The following is a 19,267-nucleotide window of genomic DNA, read 5'->3' on the forward strand; positions in this document are numbered from 1 at the left end:
ACTTTCTCTGTGCAACATCTTCCCAAAAGACACACTATGAAAGTATGTATAAAAGTCCTAATAAGGGAGCCTGGTGAGATAGTTCAGTGGAATCTAAGTTCAATCCCCAAAAATAAACACATAAAGGTGACTCCACAACATTCTCCTCTGACCTTGACAAATGCACTGTTGTACATGTGTCCCCCCACACTATAGACAGAGATACATATATGTACAATTTTTTAAATACCAACTACAGTAGAAATAATCACACCCAAATCATGTTATATGCAAAACTTAATAGTGATTAGAAAAAGCTAAGTATAATGTGGAATAAATATTTTTTAAAGTTGATTATTTACTGATTATAATAAATACCCAGACACAAAAAGTCAAAAACAAAACCAACCACCACCACCAACAACAAAGAAAACCCCATGAAACAAACAAGACAGTATTTGTATGAAACTATGTATTCAAATCCTTGAAACTATACATATATAAAATAACCAAGTATTTTCAAGTCGCAGTAATAACAAACTATTAAAAATACTTTTAAAGGTGTCTATGTTTTATCAGAAGTAATAAATATTATTAATTTAGGAAATAGTCAATGCTGCTAGGGCACTTTACAATAATTATGCCTTTTTCAAACAATTTTATCCACAGATAATCATTCCATTTTATCTGAAAAAAAGCAAGCTGGATAGATACACTGACTAAGCTATAATGAAAAAGTCAGGGGAGACTCAATGTAAATCACCTCTGTAGTCATAACAAGACAAGATGCTGTAGGATTAATAGTGACATCTCCAGTCATCAGACCGACATCTTGAAACTCTTCATACATTTCACGGTATTTCTGGTTACTAAGAGCCTTAATTGGGCTGGTAAATATTACACGCTGCTTTTCCCTTAAAGCCAATGCAATTGCATACCTAAAAATATAAAAACAATAAGTAAGATTTCAAGTTTGGAGAACATTCATTCATAATCTATTTACTATAATAAACTATTACACTACAATCAAGATTTATCTGATATGAAGTAGTTTAAATAAGCAAGGACTTCTTAAGGAGTTAAAACAATTGGTTTATCAGTGGATATCCTAGTTCTCACTGGAAAAGCCTTTCATTCTACTGCTGGGCATCCAAAAGTCCATCACTCTGTCCATACAGATTACAAATAATAAAAAAACTACACAAACGGGTGAATTTTTCTTCTACAGCTTCATAAAACGAGTTACTCCATATGTACTCTTTTTCTTCATGTAATACTTAACAAATCATTTCTTGGCTTATCATAGGTTCTGTTTATCAAAAAGTTCTTTCCTGGGCATTAATAGAATTCAATACAATTGTATTGTTTGCTTTTAAAATTCAGTTTAGTATTTAACTACAGGACCATGAAATTAAGATTTAAGAAAAAACACTGTGGCAGAGGCTTTTTAAAGATATAATTCCTGCACAAAGTATGCTTATCACAGCAGTCATTCTCTACACTGTAAGAGAAATGTTATAAAACTAATAATTGTTCAAACATGTCAAATAGTAATAATAGTGAAAGTATATATGGGAAAGCAAATAAATATAGAGATGTTGCTTATCTTTTCAACAACAAGAAGGAATAGAAAACAGAAAAATATGATCTGTACTTAGGGAAAAGTACACATAAAGAGACTTGAATGACTGGGTACAAAGGTTGGATTTGTCAGAAAAACAACTTGAAATCAGCAACAGAGATAGCAATTTTTAGAACCATGTCCCTCAAAACACAGGGGACTATGTTCTTAGAATTAAAAGAAATAGGACAATAACTCCACAAGCAGGCATTCTTAACATGAAGATGTAAACTATTAACAATCTAAGCAAATGGAAACTCTACATAGAGTGAGGAAGTAGCTCAATAGTAGAAAATTCGCCTACATACACAAAGTTCTGGGTTTGGTCCCAGAACACTGGAAACAACAACAAAACAAGCTGGAGAGATAGCTCAGTGGTTAGGAGCACTGGCTGCTCTGACAGAGAACCTACATGGTGGCCCTAAATCTATCTGTATTTTTAAGATCAGTTTGAGCGAATCTGATGTCCTCTTCCAACTTCCGTGGGCACAGGCAAAACATAAAATAGAAAATAAAAGTAGAAAAAAATAGCCAGGTATGGTGGCAAACAACTAAAATCTAGGGAAACACACACACACACATTAAAAGCAAAACAAAACAAAAATATTCTATGGAACAACCTTTAGGTTAAGTGAAATTTCAAAATGATAAACGACATAAAACAAAAACAAAAAAACCTTTAATAGCTAATGTCTGAATCTAGGATTATGACCAACATCAAAAATAAATAAACTGAACTTCCAGCAAAAACATCAAAACAACTACTATAATATCTAAGATGAAACATTCATTCTCCTTTGTCTTTTATTTGATGTTTTCTCAGGAAGCTACATAAAGATGACAAAATTGGATGAATGAAGGGTGTTTTTTTTTCTTACATGGCATTTCCAAAGGATCCAACATCACCATTGGCATTTATAAGCAAGCGTGCGTACACACACATATAGTCTTCAAAGAAGCCAAAAGGAAGCAATACATTACATCCAGAAGAAAGTAAGAATGAGAGAGATTGCTTGCCAAAAGTTATGCAGATTAAAAAGAAATATTTAAAGACAAATGTTTTAAAAAATGAACAAGCATAATTTTTTACAATGTTAAAGCAGTTTTTCATCAAGAGACTTGTACTGAAATACTTCAAGAATTTCTTCATGCAAAAAGAAATGGTATAAGTAGAAAAATCTGGACCAGCATAAACAAACAATAATGTCTTTTTATATTAAGATATATTATTTTAAAACAGTAAAACATTTCTCTAATAGTAAAAAAATCTGTAAAACTATATAAACTTTAAATGCCTATTAGGAAAAGGAAGGTTTCAAACCAACTACTCCATTTTACTTAGAAAGTAGGAGAACAAAGTAAGTAAATGAGGTGAAAGTACAAACCAAAAAAATGGAAACAGAACAAAGAAAAACCAATGAGACCAAAAGCTGGATTTTGTCAGAGCAACATAATACTAGACCACCTCCAGCTAGATCAAGAAAAAAAATCAAATATCGGCTTGATACAAAACAAAAAAAGACATTAATAATAAACAAAAAAGTCCAATGTCCCTCAGAATAAAGATGTGAAATGTCTAAATAAAATTTTAATTCATCAACCCAATAATAAAATATAATCATACATCATGACAAAACAGAAGTTATCTAAGGGTGATTCACTGGACACCCAACAACACACTAGCAAGGAAAGGCAAAAATCCATATCCAAAACAAAACAAACCCCACATCATTTCAATACAAGAAAAGGAACTTAAAAAGATCGAGTTTATAAATTCGTGCATATGAACAGAATAAGAGACTAACTGCAAAGGAGGGACAGTAGTCAAGCTTGATAAAAACACATCTATGAAAAACCCACAAGTAACATGATTAATGATAAAAAAACCCAAAATATTTCACAAATAATTAAAACATTATACTAAAAATCTTCAATATTTTAATGAAGGCAAGAAAAAAACCTAAAGGTTACCTAACAAGCAAAACCACTCTTATTTGCAGAATACAGACAGAAATTTAACTAAAACTTAGCTAAAATAACTAAGTGACTTGTCTATTTCATTTGCGAATACTGTTGGTTACTTACTCAGCACACACAGTTTTTCCCGCTGATGTATGAGCAGACACTAACACAGACTGATTATTATCGACACACTGAATGGCTTCTCTTTGGAAAGCATCAAGAATGAATGGGTATTCCTATAAAAGCAAATTGACAGACACATGAGAATGTTAAGCTATCTAAGGAACGCTTAAAAGAACAATTATCCTTCCAAAGCCTTCTAGGATTCCTTTCTGATTCAACCACCACTAAGCAGTGAAAAAAAATGACTTCAAAACAGTTTTACCAGACAGAACAAGCCTTAATGCTGCTGTTTAACAATCTCAATATGTTCTATTTACACTAAAATCAGGAATAAAATAATTGTTACATGTTCTGTGGTACTGTGCAATAACTTTGCATATACCATAAATCTTCATAACCCCATAAAATAGGTGCGTGCTTAATTTCCTTTACTAGACAAAAACTCTAAGGTTCCAAAAAATAAAATCCCCAGCATTACTCAGCAAAGGCAGAGAAATAATTTCTTAAACAAAAGAGTTCATACTTGCTTCTCTGCGCTTCCTTTTTTTAGAGAAAGCTGTTTGAAAAACTTAGCCTCACTGTTTGAACCTTTACAAACTTTTTAAAAATCTAAGGAAGAAGAGTGAGGAGTAAGAGGTGTACACGTGTAACCCCAGCACAGTGGAGGCTGCAGCAGACATATCAGGAGTCTGAGGACCCTCTGGACAGCCAAGAAAGCACACCATAACAAAACAAACTGAACTTCGGCTTCCTTAGAAGCTGCTGAACTTTCAAACTATCAGTAAAACTTATACATCATGCAATTTTTTTTCTACAGAAAGGTTGACAAATTTGTTAGATTCTTTAAGAAGGGTGATAAGCATTCTTTAAATGTGTAAAAACATAATCTCACAATACATGTTTTCTAGCATGGTTCTTTACTCAGTTACCACTCTATTTTGTAGTAGGCTTTTTCAAGGCACACACACAAGTAAATTTAGAAATCTCATTTGAAATCTTCTTTTTTAAGATCTCACAAAACTTTCCAAATAGTATAGTACAGACCTTTGCAGCCTTTCCAACTCGAGGTTTAAGTGGTATATATTCTTCATCTGCAGGAAGAGCAACCTGATGTCAAAGTTTAAGGAGAAAACAAGAAATGACTATTAAAATTCAAGACTCCAAAACAATGGATGGTTTAAAGAATGAAAATGATCAATGAATGTTTCTGTTAGTCTTACATGCTAGAAAGTCAACCGACTGCAAGAACAAGGGGAAAAGTTAGTTACAATGCTCAAAAGACCCCTCTATTAATGCTGGCTTGAAGGCAGTGCAACCAAAAACATGCACCATTATTTCCCTGAAGAAACTTTATTAGCCAAGATAGATCCACAACCTATCATGGCTACCATTATCTTTCCATATCTAATATACAGACTTTACATGGCACAGATTAATTCCTTTTCCTCTCAGGGGATATGACAGGAGAGGTGGGCTTGTCATAGGGGTTTACAGTCAGGACACTCCAACTGACATGTTCAAGCACCTCCGTGAAGGAAGACACAAGGTATATGAGGAGAGAGCGCAAAATCGGGGGGGTGGGGTGGGACAGGAAGGGTAAAGAGCTTCTGCCCTTTTCACAGCAGGCCCTGGATTGTTTGCGGATTTTTTTTTTTTTAAGTCAGGGCATTGGACAGGGTCTAAAGTAAGAGTTAAAAGTGATTAATTGGGTATTATATCTCACAAACAAGTGCCACTTCTAGAAAAAGAGATTTTCAGCAGGAAACCAATTTTTAAACATATAAAGTTCTAAATCCACACCAAATGCCATTCTTACTAATCTGGAATTTCTCCACTCATTAAATAATCTTTTAAGTAAGAGTAATAATAACCTGCTGTGAGTTTTTAAAAATACTTTTAATATTTTATTTATAGCCATAGAAAGGCACATGTACCTCAGTACAGTGTGGTTATCTCTCCTTCCACCCTGGGTCCAGAGATTGAAGTCAAGCCACCTAATTTGCATGGCAAACTCTTTTATCCATTGAACTATTTCGGCAAGTCCAGAATGACACAAAGTTTCTTTGTAATGATAAAAGACTTAGCAGAATGAAACTGAATGTATAATTACACTATATCCTATGTGTATACATTCTCACTTCTAAATGGATGCTATAAGCCATCAGTGACCACCACCTAATAGGAATTTATTAGTCACTGGAGCATGACATGAAATAGCATGCAAACTGCAAAATCAGAGCTGGTCACTTTAAGAATACAAGAATAAACAAATCCTAAACACTAGTTTTGTGCTGGGTAATTCCCCTATTATTATTTTTTTAATATAATCATTACAGCTATCGATGGGGCACATCTCATTGTTCTAAATTTATAAATTAAATACACAATGTTCAAAGGTTAGAAAACTTGCTCAAGATTATAGTTAGGAGAAATGCTGGGCTAGCCTCTGAACCCAAGCCTCGTCACAGAGCTACAGCTCTTCCACCATATTACATGCATCCCACAGAAATGACTTGATTCCAGGGCCTTCGATGCTACAGCCTGCTGGCTATCCCATTAGGCAGTACAAAGAAAGCCAGCATTTGTAATGCTAACCTATTGTAGGTTGTACTTACCTCATGTGTACAGCCTTCAACTGTTTCAACTGACTGTACCTTCACTCTCGGCATCAGGTCTGCCAAACTTAAAGTTATTAAAATGACAAGAATTATTTTCAATAATTAGATCATAAGCCTATCTGTACTGTTAAACAAAATGACACCAATTATAATACTGTAAATCCAAAATATTTTAGCTATTATATTCAGACATGTCAAGTGTCTTAAATAAGCTGAAAATTAAAAATGCTAAGATCACATTTTGTTATATATAACAGACTGCTACATAGATTATTCAATAAATATCAGCTTAGCTCCACTATTTTAAATAAAATCTAGCTATTCAAGCACTATCACTACCTCAAAATGCAAAGTTGATTCAAAAAATATTACACAACAGATGGGTAAAAAAATATATTTAGATGTTGCTATAATTTATAGAGATATTCTCATCGAAATCCCACACTATGCTCATCTAGACTCTCTGAATTCTGAAAGGGCTAAACTATAAATAAATTAGACTAGATGTATTTCTATATTAGACTCATTATTACGTATTATATTTGTGATAAGTACTTTAACACAATAAATATATTTTGGTAAAAATTCAAAAGTTCCAACAATAGGGAACAAGGACTTAAAAAATACAATCGCTATTAATGTAGTCTACTGCACTCCTGTGGGCAAATGGCGCTATCTCTGATTTTTCAGTGACCCTTTTAACATCGTTTATAGCAGATAATAATTTACCAGTTAAGGAAAAACAGCATTATCACAGTGACAATCAAGTCATTCAAATATATTGGTATCAGGAGTAAAAGTTCCAGCTTTAAAATTCCAAGAAATACAAATATCAGACAATCCTTTGTCAGAGACATCTATGGGTCTCCCCCATTAAGAGAAGTAGTTTTGACCATCAAGCTATGGTACTACTTGCAACAATGAAAATCTACTCTTTTTACTTGTACATACTTATTCCTACCACTGGGTCAGTGTTATCCTACCAGTAATGAGACATCTGTAAGAAAACATCTTTTCTGCTCTCATAAAAAATGTCTTCAGAATTTTTCTCAAAATTGGATTCTAAAAAATATCAAAAGAGGAATCATTTGTCTCCTAACTCTCCATATTTAAACAGTTGTTATATGTTTCCATGCTTATAAAATTTTAAAATAACACATTTTAGAAAACTTTATAGAAACACTACCTTAAGTCTTCATTAATTGAATCGTCTATTCTGGGCTTCTTGCCAAAAATTGGTTCATCTGTGCCTTCAACATCTGCATCTCTCTTGTTTTTAACACCACTGGCTGATTCTGACTGTAATTTGGCATCCAGTCGTTTCCTGAAAAACAAACAATTAAGGAGTGGTTCTCAACCACTGCTGACCTGCAGAGAAGACCAAGCAGAAGCTCTTTGCCATCTTGCCTTTCTATGGCACGGCGGGCCCAGCATGCTGGAGTGAAAACGCTCTTGCATACATGGATGGTGGTTTGTGGGAATTCTCCAGAATCCTAACACCTTCAATATAGTTCCACATATGGTAAACCCCACCATAAAATTATTTCATTGCTACTTCATAGCTGTAATTTTGTTACTGTTATGAATCGTAATGTAAATAAATTATCTATCTGGCTCTATCTGCAGGATATCTGACATGCAACTTTCAAAGGGACTGTGGCCAACAGGTTGAGAAACGCCAATTTAGGATAAATTCCATAGCCTCAATTCTAATTTTAAAGTAACCCCATATTATTTAATATATTATATATACTTAAAAAAGCAAAGTCATCTTTTAAATAAATGACCCAAACAAATCAAAGCTAGCCAAACTGAGAAAATTCTGTAACTAGTAAAGCTGAATATTATTCCTTATATTCTTGGAAGGGTTGCTTTAAATACTAAAGTTCCCATTTTAAAAAAAAGCAACAAAAATTTCATTAAGTTCATTATTCCTTAAAACAGTAGACATTAACATGAAGACTGTAAACTTTTAAAGCTCTCTCTACTATTATGATATTATCTGGAAGAAAAAAATTGTATGTTTAGAGTTGAAGGTCAAAGTCACAGAACTCAGGAGGCTAAGGTAGGAGGATGGAAATTCAAGGGCAGCTGAAGCTGCACAAGTGAGACTCTACTTCGAAAAAGACAAAGACAAGAAAAAAGCCCCCCCCCCCCCAAAATCAATTTCATGCAAATTTTAGATTTAGCTGCAGAGGTCAAAAAGAAATAAAATAGGGATGGAGAGATGACTCTGCAGTTAGAGCAGCACTTGCTGCAATTCCAGAGGACTCAGGTTTATTCCCACTACCCACCCAGCAGCTCTCATAACCGGAGTACCAGGGCATCCTCCCCCCACCCCCACCCCCGCCACCTTCTGGCTTCTATTGGCACCATACAGGCAAGTAGCACACACAAACAGATATGAAAACAAAACACTCCTACATGTAAACGTTTTTAAAAATTAAATAAACAATAAGGCATGGTGCTGCATGCAGGACTTTTATCCTGGTACATACGGGTGGATCTCTCTGAGTTTGAGACCAGCTTGGTCTACATAGTGAGTTCCTGGACTGCCAGGCTACACAGAGGAAACCCTGTCTTAAAAAACAAAAGAGGAGGAAAGAGAGAGAAAGAAAGTTATTTTATTTTGTCTTTTGCTTGAATACATGTATGTGCACTGCATGCATGCCTGGTACTCGTGGAGGTTAGAATTATTTATATGATTAGTATTTCCCCATACTAGGTATAAAACCAAAAATTTTTAAATTTTGATTCTATTAACTCACTTTGAGATGGCAGTAAGACTACTACATGTTGGTGTAACTCTGTATACGTGTATATATGCTCATGCATACAAAGGTGCACATGTATGTATGCCTACAGAAGCTAGAGATCAACAGCCTGCTCTACTCAAATCACCTTCCATCTTATTTTTTCAGGAAACAAGTCACAGAGATTCTCTTGTCTCTACCTCCCCAGTGCTGGGATTACAGACAGGCACTGCTCTGTCTGGCTTTTCACATGGACCCTAAGGATTTGAACTCAGCTCCTCATGGTAACATGGAAAGCAATTTTCCAACTAAGTCATTTCCCTAGGCTCCTTTTTCATTTTCTTAAAACAGGTCCCACATTGCAGCCTTAAGCTCATGGTAATCTTCCTGCTTCAAGCCTCAAGTATTAGGATTATGAGACATTATTCTTACATTTAAACTATCACATGTCGAATAAGACTATCATGGAGCCTGCCAGTGGTGGCTTATACCTTTATTTTCAGCACTTGGGAGGCAGAGCCAAGCAGATCTCTGAGTTGGAAAGCAGTCTGTTCTACAAAGCAAGTTCCAGGACAACCAGGGCTACACAGAGAAATCCTGTCTTAAAAAAATAGAGTAAAAAGACTATTATGTAATTGTGAAGAATGATTTAGAGCAAAAAAAATAGATATTCATATTGGTGTTGTTTAAAATCCTGCATTAATTACATCAGAAGTGTACAAATTTTATTTTTCCACAGAAAGATTCCCTAAGCAATTTGTACTGAAAAACCTAAGAGCAATGGAATCAAAAAACAAGCACTTTCTGCACTAAATGACATTCGCTATTGAAAGAAACCTAAGGCTATTTAGAATACAGCTTACTCCAGCTCTAAGGCAGTGACTCTATAGAAAGCATATGTGGTACAAAGACTGATGAGGTCTTAAAAACTCACAAGATAGGCCTGCAGAGATAGTCCAGTCTTTAAAAGCACTTGCTATTCTTGTAGATGGCCCAACTTTGATTCCCAGCATCGACTTGGTGGCTCACAGTCATTGCTAAATCTAGTTCTGGGGAATCCAAAGGGACTTATATGTGCACATACATGTATTCATATAACACATTCATACACATAACTTAAATAAATCTTAAGAAATAATCCCTAAGAGCTAACTTGAAGAGCTCTCACTGATTTAATGACTGCAAATTCAAAGAGCAAGATAATGGAAATAGTGCTCAGTCATAAAAGCACTTGACAAACAGCCTGAAGACCCTTTTCCAATGGAAAAAAATACCAAAAAACCCACCCTTTTAAAAAGCCAGATGTGGTGACCTACATCTGCAGTCCTAGCACTCTTACAGTGAAGATGGAAGGCAGCAACAAGATCATTGGCCAGAAGCTCACCTATACAGTGCTACAGATGAAACAAGAGATTCTTGCCTCAAAACAAGGTGGATGAATAGCTGTCTTCTGATCTCCACAAGTACACTGTGGCACAGGTGTGCCCACCCCACACAAACGGTAACGATGTGGTCATTAAAAGGCAAAAGTATGAGCCAGGTGATGGTGGTGCACGCCTTTAATCCCAGCACTCAGGAGGCAGAGGCAGGTGGATCTGTGAGTTTGAGGCCAGCCTGGTCTACAAGAGCTAATTCCAGAACAGGCTCCAAAACTACAGAGAAACCGAGTCTCAAAAAAAAAAGGGGGGGGGGATAAACTATGCTGAAATGAAATTTAAACGTTAAATTTAAGCAAATTCTAGACGATGTAAACTGCTCCACAAAGGTGGGAAAAATAGGTTGCATAGGTGGAAGGCTAAAGAAGAGAATGCAAAGAAACTCTGAGAGGTGCAGAAATCACTTGATTGCAGTGAGGGTTTAGAGTGCTTCAGTTAACCAATGAAAGGACAGAGGGTGGAAGCGGAGGGAAGTGTGCACACCTCTTTTCCCTAATACTGAGAAGCAGCCAGGTGTGGTGATGCACACCTTTAATTCCAATAGGCGATCTACTAGGCAATAATGGCTACTTAGTCAAACCCTGGCTCCAAGAAAACAGATACAAACCAAGCACTAAGCTTGGCTCTTCTTTATGAACTGTATTTCAAGGTAAAAATGGACAGCTGATCAAAGTTCTAGCATGCTTTTTGGTTGCTGTGATAAAACTCTGACCAAAATCAACTTGGAGAGGAAAGAGTTTATTATAGTTTGTGGGTGTTTACAACCCATCATCCAAGAAAGCCACAGCAGGAACTTGGAGGCAGGGACCTAAGCAGAGACCCCAGAGAGGAGGCTCATTGGCTTGTTCCAATCCCTTAGACTGCACAGGCCCACCTGCCCAGAAGGTAGCACCCTCAGTGTGCTGGGCCCTACCACAAAAGTTAGCAATTAGGAAAATGACGAAGAATTGTCCACAGGTTAAATCTGGTGACCACAGGTCAACCTGGTGAAGGCAATTGCTCAGACTGACGACTGAAACTTACAATGAGGTGGATTTTTGGGGGGGGGGGTCTTATTTGTGTGGTACCTACACTTGTGCACATTTACAGACTGGAGGACTTCCAGCATCCGACATTATTCCCTTGACATGGAGTCTCTCGCTGCAATTACTCGGAGGCAATTCTCCTGTCTGGGTGTCCCACAGTGCTAGGGTTACAGGTGTGACGCATCTATGCGCAACGTTTTATGCGGGTCCTGGGGACTCAAAATAAGGTCCTCATCCTTGCACAGAAAGCCCTCTTACCCACCGGCCACCTCCTCAGACCCAAGAGAACGATTACATGTGTCTATATATAGACCAGGTAAGAAATGCAGAAAGAAAGACTAGTTTTAGTGAGTGTAGTGGGGCACAGCCGCAATTTCAGCACTAGGGAAGCCGAAATAAGAGAATAGCGAGCTCGAGGCCTGCCTAACTTACACCTGCGAGATCCTGAATCCGATTAAAAAAGATAACAAAATAACAAAACCCTACAACTTAGAGATTAAATCTCTTCCTTCTGTAACTATTTGCCTTTGCGGTTTAAAAACTCTTCCTACTCGTTTCAACCTTGGCGCAACTAGTTCTTAACTTTTTAAAGACTGCATGACACGTTTTGTGCTGGTGACACAGACATACACACACACACACCCACACCCACACACCGTAGCCTGCGGAGTTAGGGTTGCAGCCAGCAAGCGTGGCCTCAGGAAGTGTAGCGGCAGAACCCACGCCTCCTGCGGACACACGCGAACGCCAAGACCGTATTTCCCCCCAATCAACGTCTTCTTCCTCCACAACTTCTTCCTCAGACTCCTTCGCCTCCCGACTCCACTCAGAGAATACCCACTTTCTGTGAGTCGGGTTCCTTCACTAGCACCCAAGACAGGAAAAACAAGACCAGCTCGGAAGTCTTCCTTACCCGGCCTTGTCCGTGGCCCCTGGTGGCCCCTTCCATTTCTCCTTCTCCTTTTCTTTGTCTTTCTTGGCTCCGGCCGCAGTGGTCGAATCATCCTCGAAAACGCTGAAAAGCTCGTCTCCAAAAGCGTCCGCCATCTTTCGGAGTTCTGAGACCGAATCTCCCTCCTACCCAAGAGGCCCCGCGATCGTATCGACTGTGACGCCAATAGAGACTCTACGGTGGCCCGCAGGCATCAAAAAAGAGCGAGTCTTGAGGCCCCCCTGTGACTTTTCCCCTTTTAGTCTGGCTTTTGACCCTTCTCTTCTTTTCCGACCCCTGCGGCGTGGGCAGTTCAAGTCACCAGAAACCTAACGCTAAATGACGCACGACACCAGACAGGCCGCTGGTTCCCGGGAGCCAAGAGGCGGAGCCTGGCGAAGCAGACCAATTGGACTGGAGTCCCAGCCGAGGAGCCCGGATGGAGGAGGCTGGGTAGAGGCGTGGGAGCCGGCTAACGTGAGGCGCTCTCCGGCGTCTTGTTTTGTGGCACCCGGGATCTTGATCTGGAAGAACGCTCTCCTGCAGCTGAAACATGGGCGGCAAAAACAAGAAACACAAGGCGCCGGGAGCCGCGGCGGTGCGGGCTGCGTTGTCTGCTTCCAGAGCCCGAAGTTCCGAGGCCGGAGCTGTTGGGGAAGCGCAAAGCAAGAAGCCCGTGGCCAGGCCGGCGCCCGCCGTATCCACCAGCGCCCGGGAGCCCCGAGTCAAGCAAGGTACGACCCGATCCAGTAACCAGACTTACACACACTCTCAGTCCTTGCTCTCTGTCCAGCAGAGGATAGTCAGAGCCGTGCTGATGGGATCCGATCTTCCACACACGAGCCTGCTAGCTGTCGGGTGGAGTGGGTGGCCTTGTAGATCTAAGGGCCTTTGGCCATTAAAGTTACGAAAGTAACTCCGTTACGGCATGGCATCGTCTTTCTGACCCGCTCGTTTTCTCCTTCTAAGAGCAAAGTAATGGCATCTACTGTAGAAACGGCAGGAATCTACCCTGAGCTGTCAAAACAGCTACTCTGCTAGTGCAGAGTAGTGAGTATTACAGTCAAGTCCTTCTGTCCTGATGCCAGCGCTGTTTGCTTGCTGATCTTCTTTCACGCCTTCTTCAGCATCTATGCGGTGACCTTGTATGTTTCTTTTCTAAGTCAGTATTTCCTAAGAATAACAGCACTTACACATTGAACACTGGATTAACTTACTGTAAAATTCCTGTGCTGCTTCCTGCAGCCTTGCATTTTTGCTTACTCTGCAGATTGATTTGATAACCTGAGCGCGACTAGTACCTGCCACTATTACGGCGTTTCAAAAGTAGCAAAATTATGTACTGTTTTGTTCTGTTTGCTTTCCGTGTACTTCTTATTGTGTTTCATCAAAAACTTGCAAGCATATGTGTTTCTATATACACAGATACTTATATATAAATTGGTGGTAATAAAACTGACAAAATAGAAGCGAAAACCTCTAGGGCAGCTTAGGAAACTAACTTATTAACCACACAGACATATTGCTTTATAGTTGTTAAGCTCCCACAAAGAAAAGTCTGGGAAGAGAGTTAACAGTTTATTTCTGCTTTTACAATGAGGACTAATGAAAAAGTTGGCAGTCGAGTGACATTAGAGACTGTCCAGAAGTTAACTTTGTAAAGCCTGGGAGACGAACATGCCAAAGATCTTGAGTTAAGAAAGAGCTTGGGCCTTTAATTCCAGCGCTCGGGAGACAGGGGCAGGCGGATGTCGGTGAGTTCGAGGCCAGCCTGGTCTACAGAACGAGTTTCAGGACAGCCAAAGCTACATAGGAAAACCCTGTCTTGGAAAAAAAAAAAAAAAAAACAGAAAGAAAGAAGGAAGGAAAAAAGGAAAGAAAGAAAGAGCTTGGAGCTCGAGGAATTCGTAGAATAAGCATTGCAGACAGAGGGAAAGATGACTGGCGAAATAAGCTAGTAGTACACTTATATACTAGAAAATAGTCCTTTGTAACTGCAAATTATTATTAGCTTTGTGGTTTCAGATATAACACATTTCCTCCCAAGTATTCATGAGCAGTTGCAAACTGCAGACCAAGGTCTTTTTCTCTCCTTACCTCAACAGATTGTCTCACTGGATTCTCTCAAGCTTCTCATAGTCATTTGTTGTATTTTTTCACTTTCCCTCCAGTCCTAAAACATTAACTTTCTCCAGGTGTCTGCCGTTGACAGTGTGGCTCCCTTTTACAGCCCTCCCAGGAGAGGTCCCTGCTTCCTTGTGTCTTTGCCAACACCTTCCAGTCCTGTAGATGACTTCGCATTGACATTTCTTACACTGACTTCGTTTCCAAGCTCAAGGCACCATTCAGCATTTTCTTACATCGTTTTCCCGTGTTTGTGTGTGTGTGTGTGGGGGGGGGGGTGTTCTTGTTTATCCCAGATCAAAGATTCCTTTCACAAATAGTTTTAACATTTATTATTTGGTATATTATGAATATACGCATGTGCATGTAAGAGGACAATTTGTGGGAGTTAGTTCTCTCCACTGCATGGGTTCTGAAGATCAAATTCAGATCATCAGACCTGGCGGCAAGCTTCCTTATGACCTAGGCCATTTCACTGGTTTCCTTGGTTTGCATTTAATCTTAACACACCCTTTCATTTGTCATGTCTGGTCTGCATTCTCATTTAAGTATTCACGTGGAGTACGGACAGAGCCTCTGAATAGGACAGAGCCTCTGAACAGGACAGAGCCTCTGAATAGGTCCCTAGAGTTGTGCTCTTTTCTCCTCCAGTTAGTCCAACATGACAAAGGATTGATCTTTCAGAAATGCTACTTTGGTTGATCATGTCCGTGCTCTTCCATAGCATCCTAGTGACTGCACTAAGATCCAAACCATTCAACCAGCATAGAATCTAGTGTCTTTGCTAATCTGTTTTTGGCTGTTGTCAATCTGATGTTTTCCTGGTACCATGTAGAACTTGGCTTTCTGCCTCATCGTCTATTTTTTTCCTTGAATGGGATGTCATCTGTCCCTAAAAGCATCTACGAAAACCCTATACCACCCATTTCAGATATCAGCTCTTTTTTAAAGATTCTTCCTGACCTCTGTAGTCATGATTGTTTATATCATTCTTTTTGATATTTAAGTCTTCCTTTACATAAGGAATTATACATTTTATATAACTTACAAAATTATAGTATATAATGGGTATGTGTTAACATCTCTGAAATATCTAGCCCAATGATTTTTGTAATTTAAAAAAAAAATCTTTGGATAAATGACAAGAAGACAGTCAGAGGCGTTATTAACACTAATAAATTGAAAGGGGGTTACTTCCAAATTTGCACAATTTACCAAGCAGACACTTCGTGAAAGACAAAAAATAGTAACTTGGTAAAAACTGGATGAGACTTCTGTTTTGGTTTGGAAAAGGGGTGGCTCCCCATATAAAACATTTAAGCTGAGATAAAGCAAACAGTTGTTAGAATTCCTGGAGACGGTAGTGAGGCAGAGGAAACTAGAAGCTCAAAGCCCTGAGGGAAGAAATGTGGTAGGCATAAGAAGAATGTGTGGTGGGAATGGGAGGGCAAGTATTAAAATGAGGCAGGCGCCTGGGAAGGGGCTAGACAAAGTCCAGCGGGGAGTGAGCACTAGTTCTGAACTGTGAGGAGACTAACTGCTTTGCATTCTTAGCTGACTGGGTCCAAAGTGCTGGCTTCTGTGCCCATTCTCCTAGGTCCTAACCATTTCAATTGTCTCATTGAACCCTCTTAGCACTTGCGATTTTCTGGTCACAACTGATTCTGGTATTCATTTGCTTACATTACTCCCCTACGATATGAGCCCCTTGAGGATAGGTGCTGGATTTTTTTTTTATTTTTAATCACCAGAGTCCGTGTTTGAATCTTTGGCTGATGAAAAGGAAATTAGAGCTAACTCAAATGTCTTGGTGATAAGGGGGACATTAGCATGGTTGTGGATATGAAAAATAACACAATGTAAGAGGTACAGGCTTCAGGAAAGTCTTAGACAGTATGGAGTGACCCTGGTTTATTTCTTCTTTAATCGGTTGAATCACTTTGAAGATGCTATTGTGATACACGGTTACATGACCTTTTGGTTATAAATTTGGAATTTATTATACTTTTGTTTTAGAGATAGATGCTGCATACTGACACCCTTCTAGTTAGATTTCTATTAACTTCTACCCTCTGAAATAAGTGGTAAGGAAAATAGCTGTCATAAATCTTAAGCATTTTGCTTGACATAAGAATGGAAACCAACTTTATTCAATGACTATTTACTTAGAATTATTTTTATTGTATTTTGTCATTGTTTGTTTGTTTTCTGTTTCTGTTTTGTTTTGATTTTTGGTACAGGGTTTCTCTGTGTAGACCTGGCTTTCCTTGACCTCTGTAGATCAAGCGGGCCTCAAACTCAGATCTGCCTGCCTCTGCCTCTGGAATTAAAGGTGTGTGCCACCACCACCCATCTTGACTTAGAATTTTTAAGTAGAGTTACTAATTTAGCAAGCATTTAAATAGTTACTTTCTCCTTCACGGTTTCCTGGAGAATGGGTTAGAAACGTACCAGAAGCTGGTAGCTTGACATTTTGGAAATTGGCAACAGATAGGGGAGGAGAGGAATGAGCCACCAATGGGAAAACTGGAGCAATGGGGTGGGGGTGAGGAGCAGGATGGCTCAGATTTAAAGCCTGGTGGCCTGAGTCCCCTGAGTCTGATCCCTGGAACCATGAGGTGAGAGAGAACTGGCACTTGGAAGTTGTCTTCTGACTTCCCCTGGTGTTTTCTCTCTCTCTCTCTCTCTCTCTCTCTCTCTCTCTCTCTATCTATCTATCTCTTTCACACACACACACAAACACACACACACACTAATACAAATACAGGTAATGAAGAATTTTTTTAATTTATACTAAGCAGTTTTATACAAGCAGCTATTCACGATGTGCAGCGAATCATCCCACATATATTTACTGCTACTCAGTTATAACAGCTTTCGGATGTTGAAAAACATCCATAGTAGTAAAAACATCCCATAGTTCCTTGTAGAACAAAATGTGAAATGAAATATGTCACTTGAAACAGGGAGAATTCAATGCAGAGTAATACTTCAGGCTTTTCTCCTACTTGTAGTACAGTACAAGCTGAAGGTTTTAGAAAGTGAATGACTTGTGAGCCATTTCACTTGACATATTTTGCACTTATCACTTCATATGTTCTATAAACATTTTAATAATTATACTTTAAAGCAGAGCATTTCCCTATCAGTACAAATGACTTTCAGCAAACTATCTCTAGGTTACAGTATTAGAGTGATTAACTTTGAAATTTACAGCCGCTGGCTTTGAGGGTGCTTTGATGGGATGGCAGTCTGAAGCTCACCACACATTCTTTGTGTAGAATACTTGGTTTTGGGTTTTTGAGTTTTGTTTTCATTAATTTCGAGACAGATGCACATCTTTAATCCCAGGACTCAGGAGGCAGAGGCAGGTGGATCTCTGTGAATTCAAGGCCAGCCTGGTCTACAAAGAAAGTTCCAGAGTAGCCAGGACTGTTACACAGAGAAACTTCATTTATTTGAAGACAAGGCCATACTTGATAATATTCTGGGGCTATTGCTATAAAGCAGTGGCTCTCAGAAGTGTGCTCGGGAAGGCCCGAGGAACTCCTGACACTTCTGGGGACAGCGCTGATGGTAAAACTGTTGTTGGAAGAATCCCAGACTCATGAGTTGTACAGTGTAGTTTTCTGGAGTCTGCATGGTACAGATTAGACCCATTAGACAGAGTGCAAAGCCAGGTGATACAGAACAAACGGGCGTGTTCCCAAATACGTGTGCTGAAACTCTAGTGCCCAGGTCAGCTGTGTTTGAGTAAGGCCAGTAAGGAAGTGATTTACAGCTAATAATACTGGAGGGTGGGATCTGTTCAGTGACTTAGTGTCCTCTTAAGAAGGCCTCCCGAGAGCAGTCTTTCTCTAGGTAAGCACACGTGAAGAACCACGTGAGCACACAGCAGCGTGACAGCCACCTACCTGCATAACAGAACAAGAGACGCCAGAATCAACCCGTCCTGCTGGCACCCGGATCTTACCATTCCCGGCTCCAGAAGGAGAAATACATTTCTTGAGTAAGCCTCTCAGAAGTATTCATTAGTTTGTCATGGCTGTCCAAGCAGATTAAAACTCCAACTATGTGAGATTTTTACAGAAGGCCATGTGTGTCCAAGAATGAGCACAGGAACAAAGAAAGCTTCTCAGAGCATGGAAATATTTTTGTTTGTTTTGGAAACTATGTTTTACTAAAGTTTTGTTTACATTAACATACAGTCTTATTTTAATGACTAATAAAATTTACTTTTTAATTTATGTAATGATGTGTCAATCGTTATAATCCGTGTATATAAAAATATACTTGAATCCTCAATAATTTTTAAGAAGAAAGAAGACTTTAACCAGACCTGTTGGTAAAGGCCTGTAATTCCTGCTCCTCAGGAGGCTGAGGCAGGAGGCTTACAAGTTCAAGGCCACCCTGAACTACAACACAAGTTAAATGTTAGCCTGAACCAGTTAGTGAAAACCTTTCTCAAAACCTAAGAAGGGGTTGGCAGGATGGCTCAGTAGTTACAGCTGAGTTTGGTCATCAGTCCCCATGTGGTGGGTGGAAAGCCTAGCTCCTGCAGGTGTCCTCTCACCGCTGCACACAGGCTGTGCACATCCCCGGGCACACGCACCCTGGTGGGAAGACATGGCAGCAGGCAGGAAAGCGTGGAAGTAGGAGCAGGAAGCTGCTCTCATGTTCGTCAACACATGGGAA

The 19,267-nt window shown here is 39.1% G+C and overlaps 2 protein-coding genes across 2 annotated transcripts in view; one reads left to right on the forward strand and one right to left on the reverse strand.

Moving 5' to 3' along the window:
* Positions 1-12,704, reverse strand: part of Mtrex (Mtr4 exosome RNA helicase) — a 57,939-nt gene extending 45,235 nt beyond the window's left edge. The window contains exons 1-6 of the mRNA XM_050152847.1: positions 12,431-12,704; positions 7,490-7,627; positions 6,301-6,367; positions 4,730-4,792; positions 3,686-3,798; positions 743-917 (exon numbers count right to left, since the gene is read on the reverse strand). Coding sequence (XP_050008804.1) covers positions 743-917; positions 3,686-3,798; positions 4,730-4,792; positions 6,301-6,367; positions 7,490-7,627; positions 12,431-12,564 — 690 coding nt within the window. The 5' untranslated portion in view covers positions 12,565-12,704. The remainder of the gene's footprint in view (positions 1-742; positions 918-3,685; positions 3,799-4,729; positions 4,793-6,300; positions 6,368-7,489; positions 7,628-12,430) is intronic.
* A 166-nt stretch (positions 12,705-12,870) lies between these two features.
* Dhx29 (DExH-box helicase 29) overlaps positions 12,871-19,267 on the forward strand; it is a 45,828-nt gene continuing 39,431 nt past the window's right edge. Inside the window, exon 1 of the mRNA XM_050152845.1 lies at positions 12,871-13,182. Coding sequence (XP_050008802.1) covers positions 13,002-13,182 — 181 coding nt within the window. The 5' untranslated portion in view covers positions 12,871-13,001. The remainder of the gene's footprint in view (positions 13,183-19,267) is intronic.

This window comes from Alexandromys fortis, unplaced genomic scaffold (genome assembly GCF_014885135.2).
Source record: "Alexandromys fortis isolate MF-2015 unplaced genomic scaffold, M_Fortis_MF-2015_v1.1 scaffold_73, whole genome shotgun sequence".
Lineage (NCBI taxonomy): Eukaryota > Metazoa > Chordata > Mammalia > Rodentia > Cricetidae > Alexandromys > Alexandromys fortis.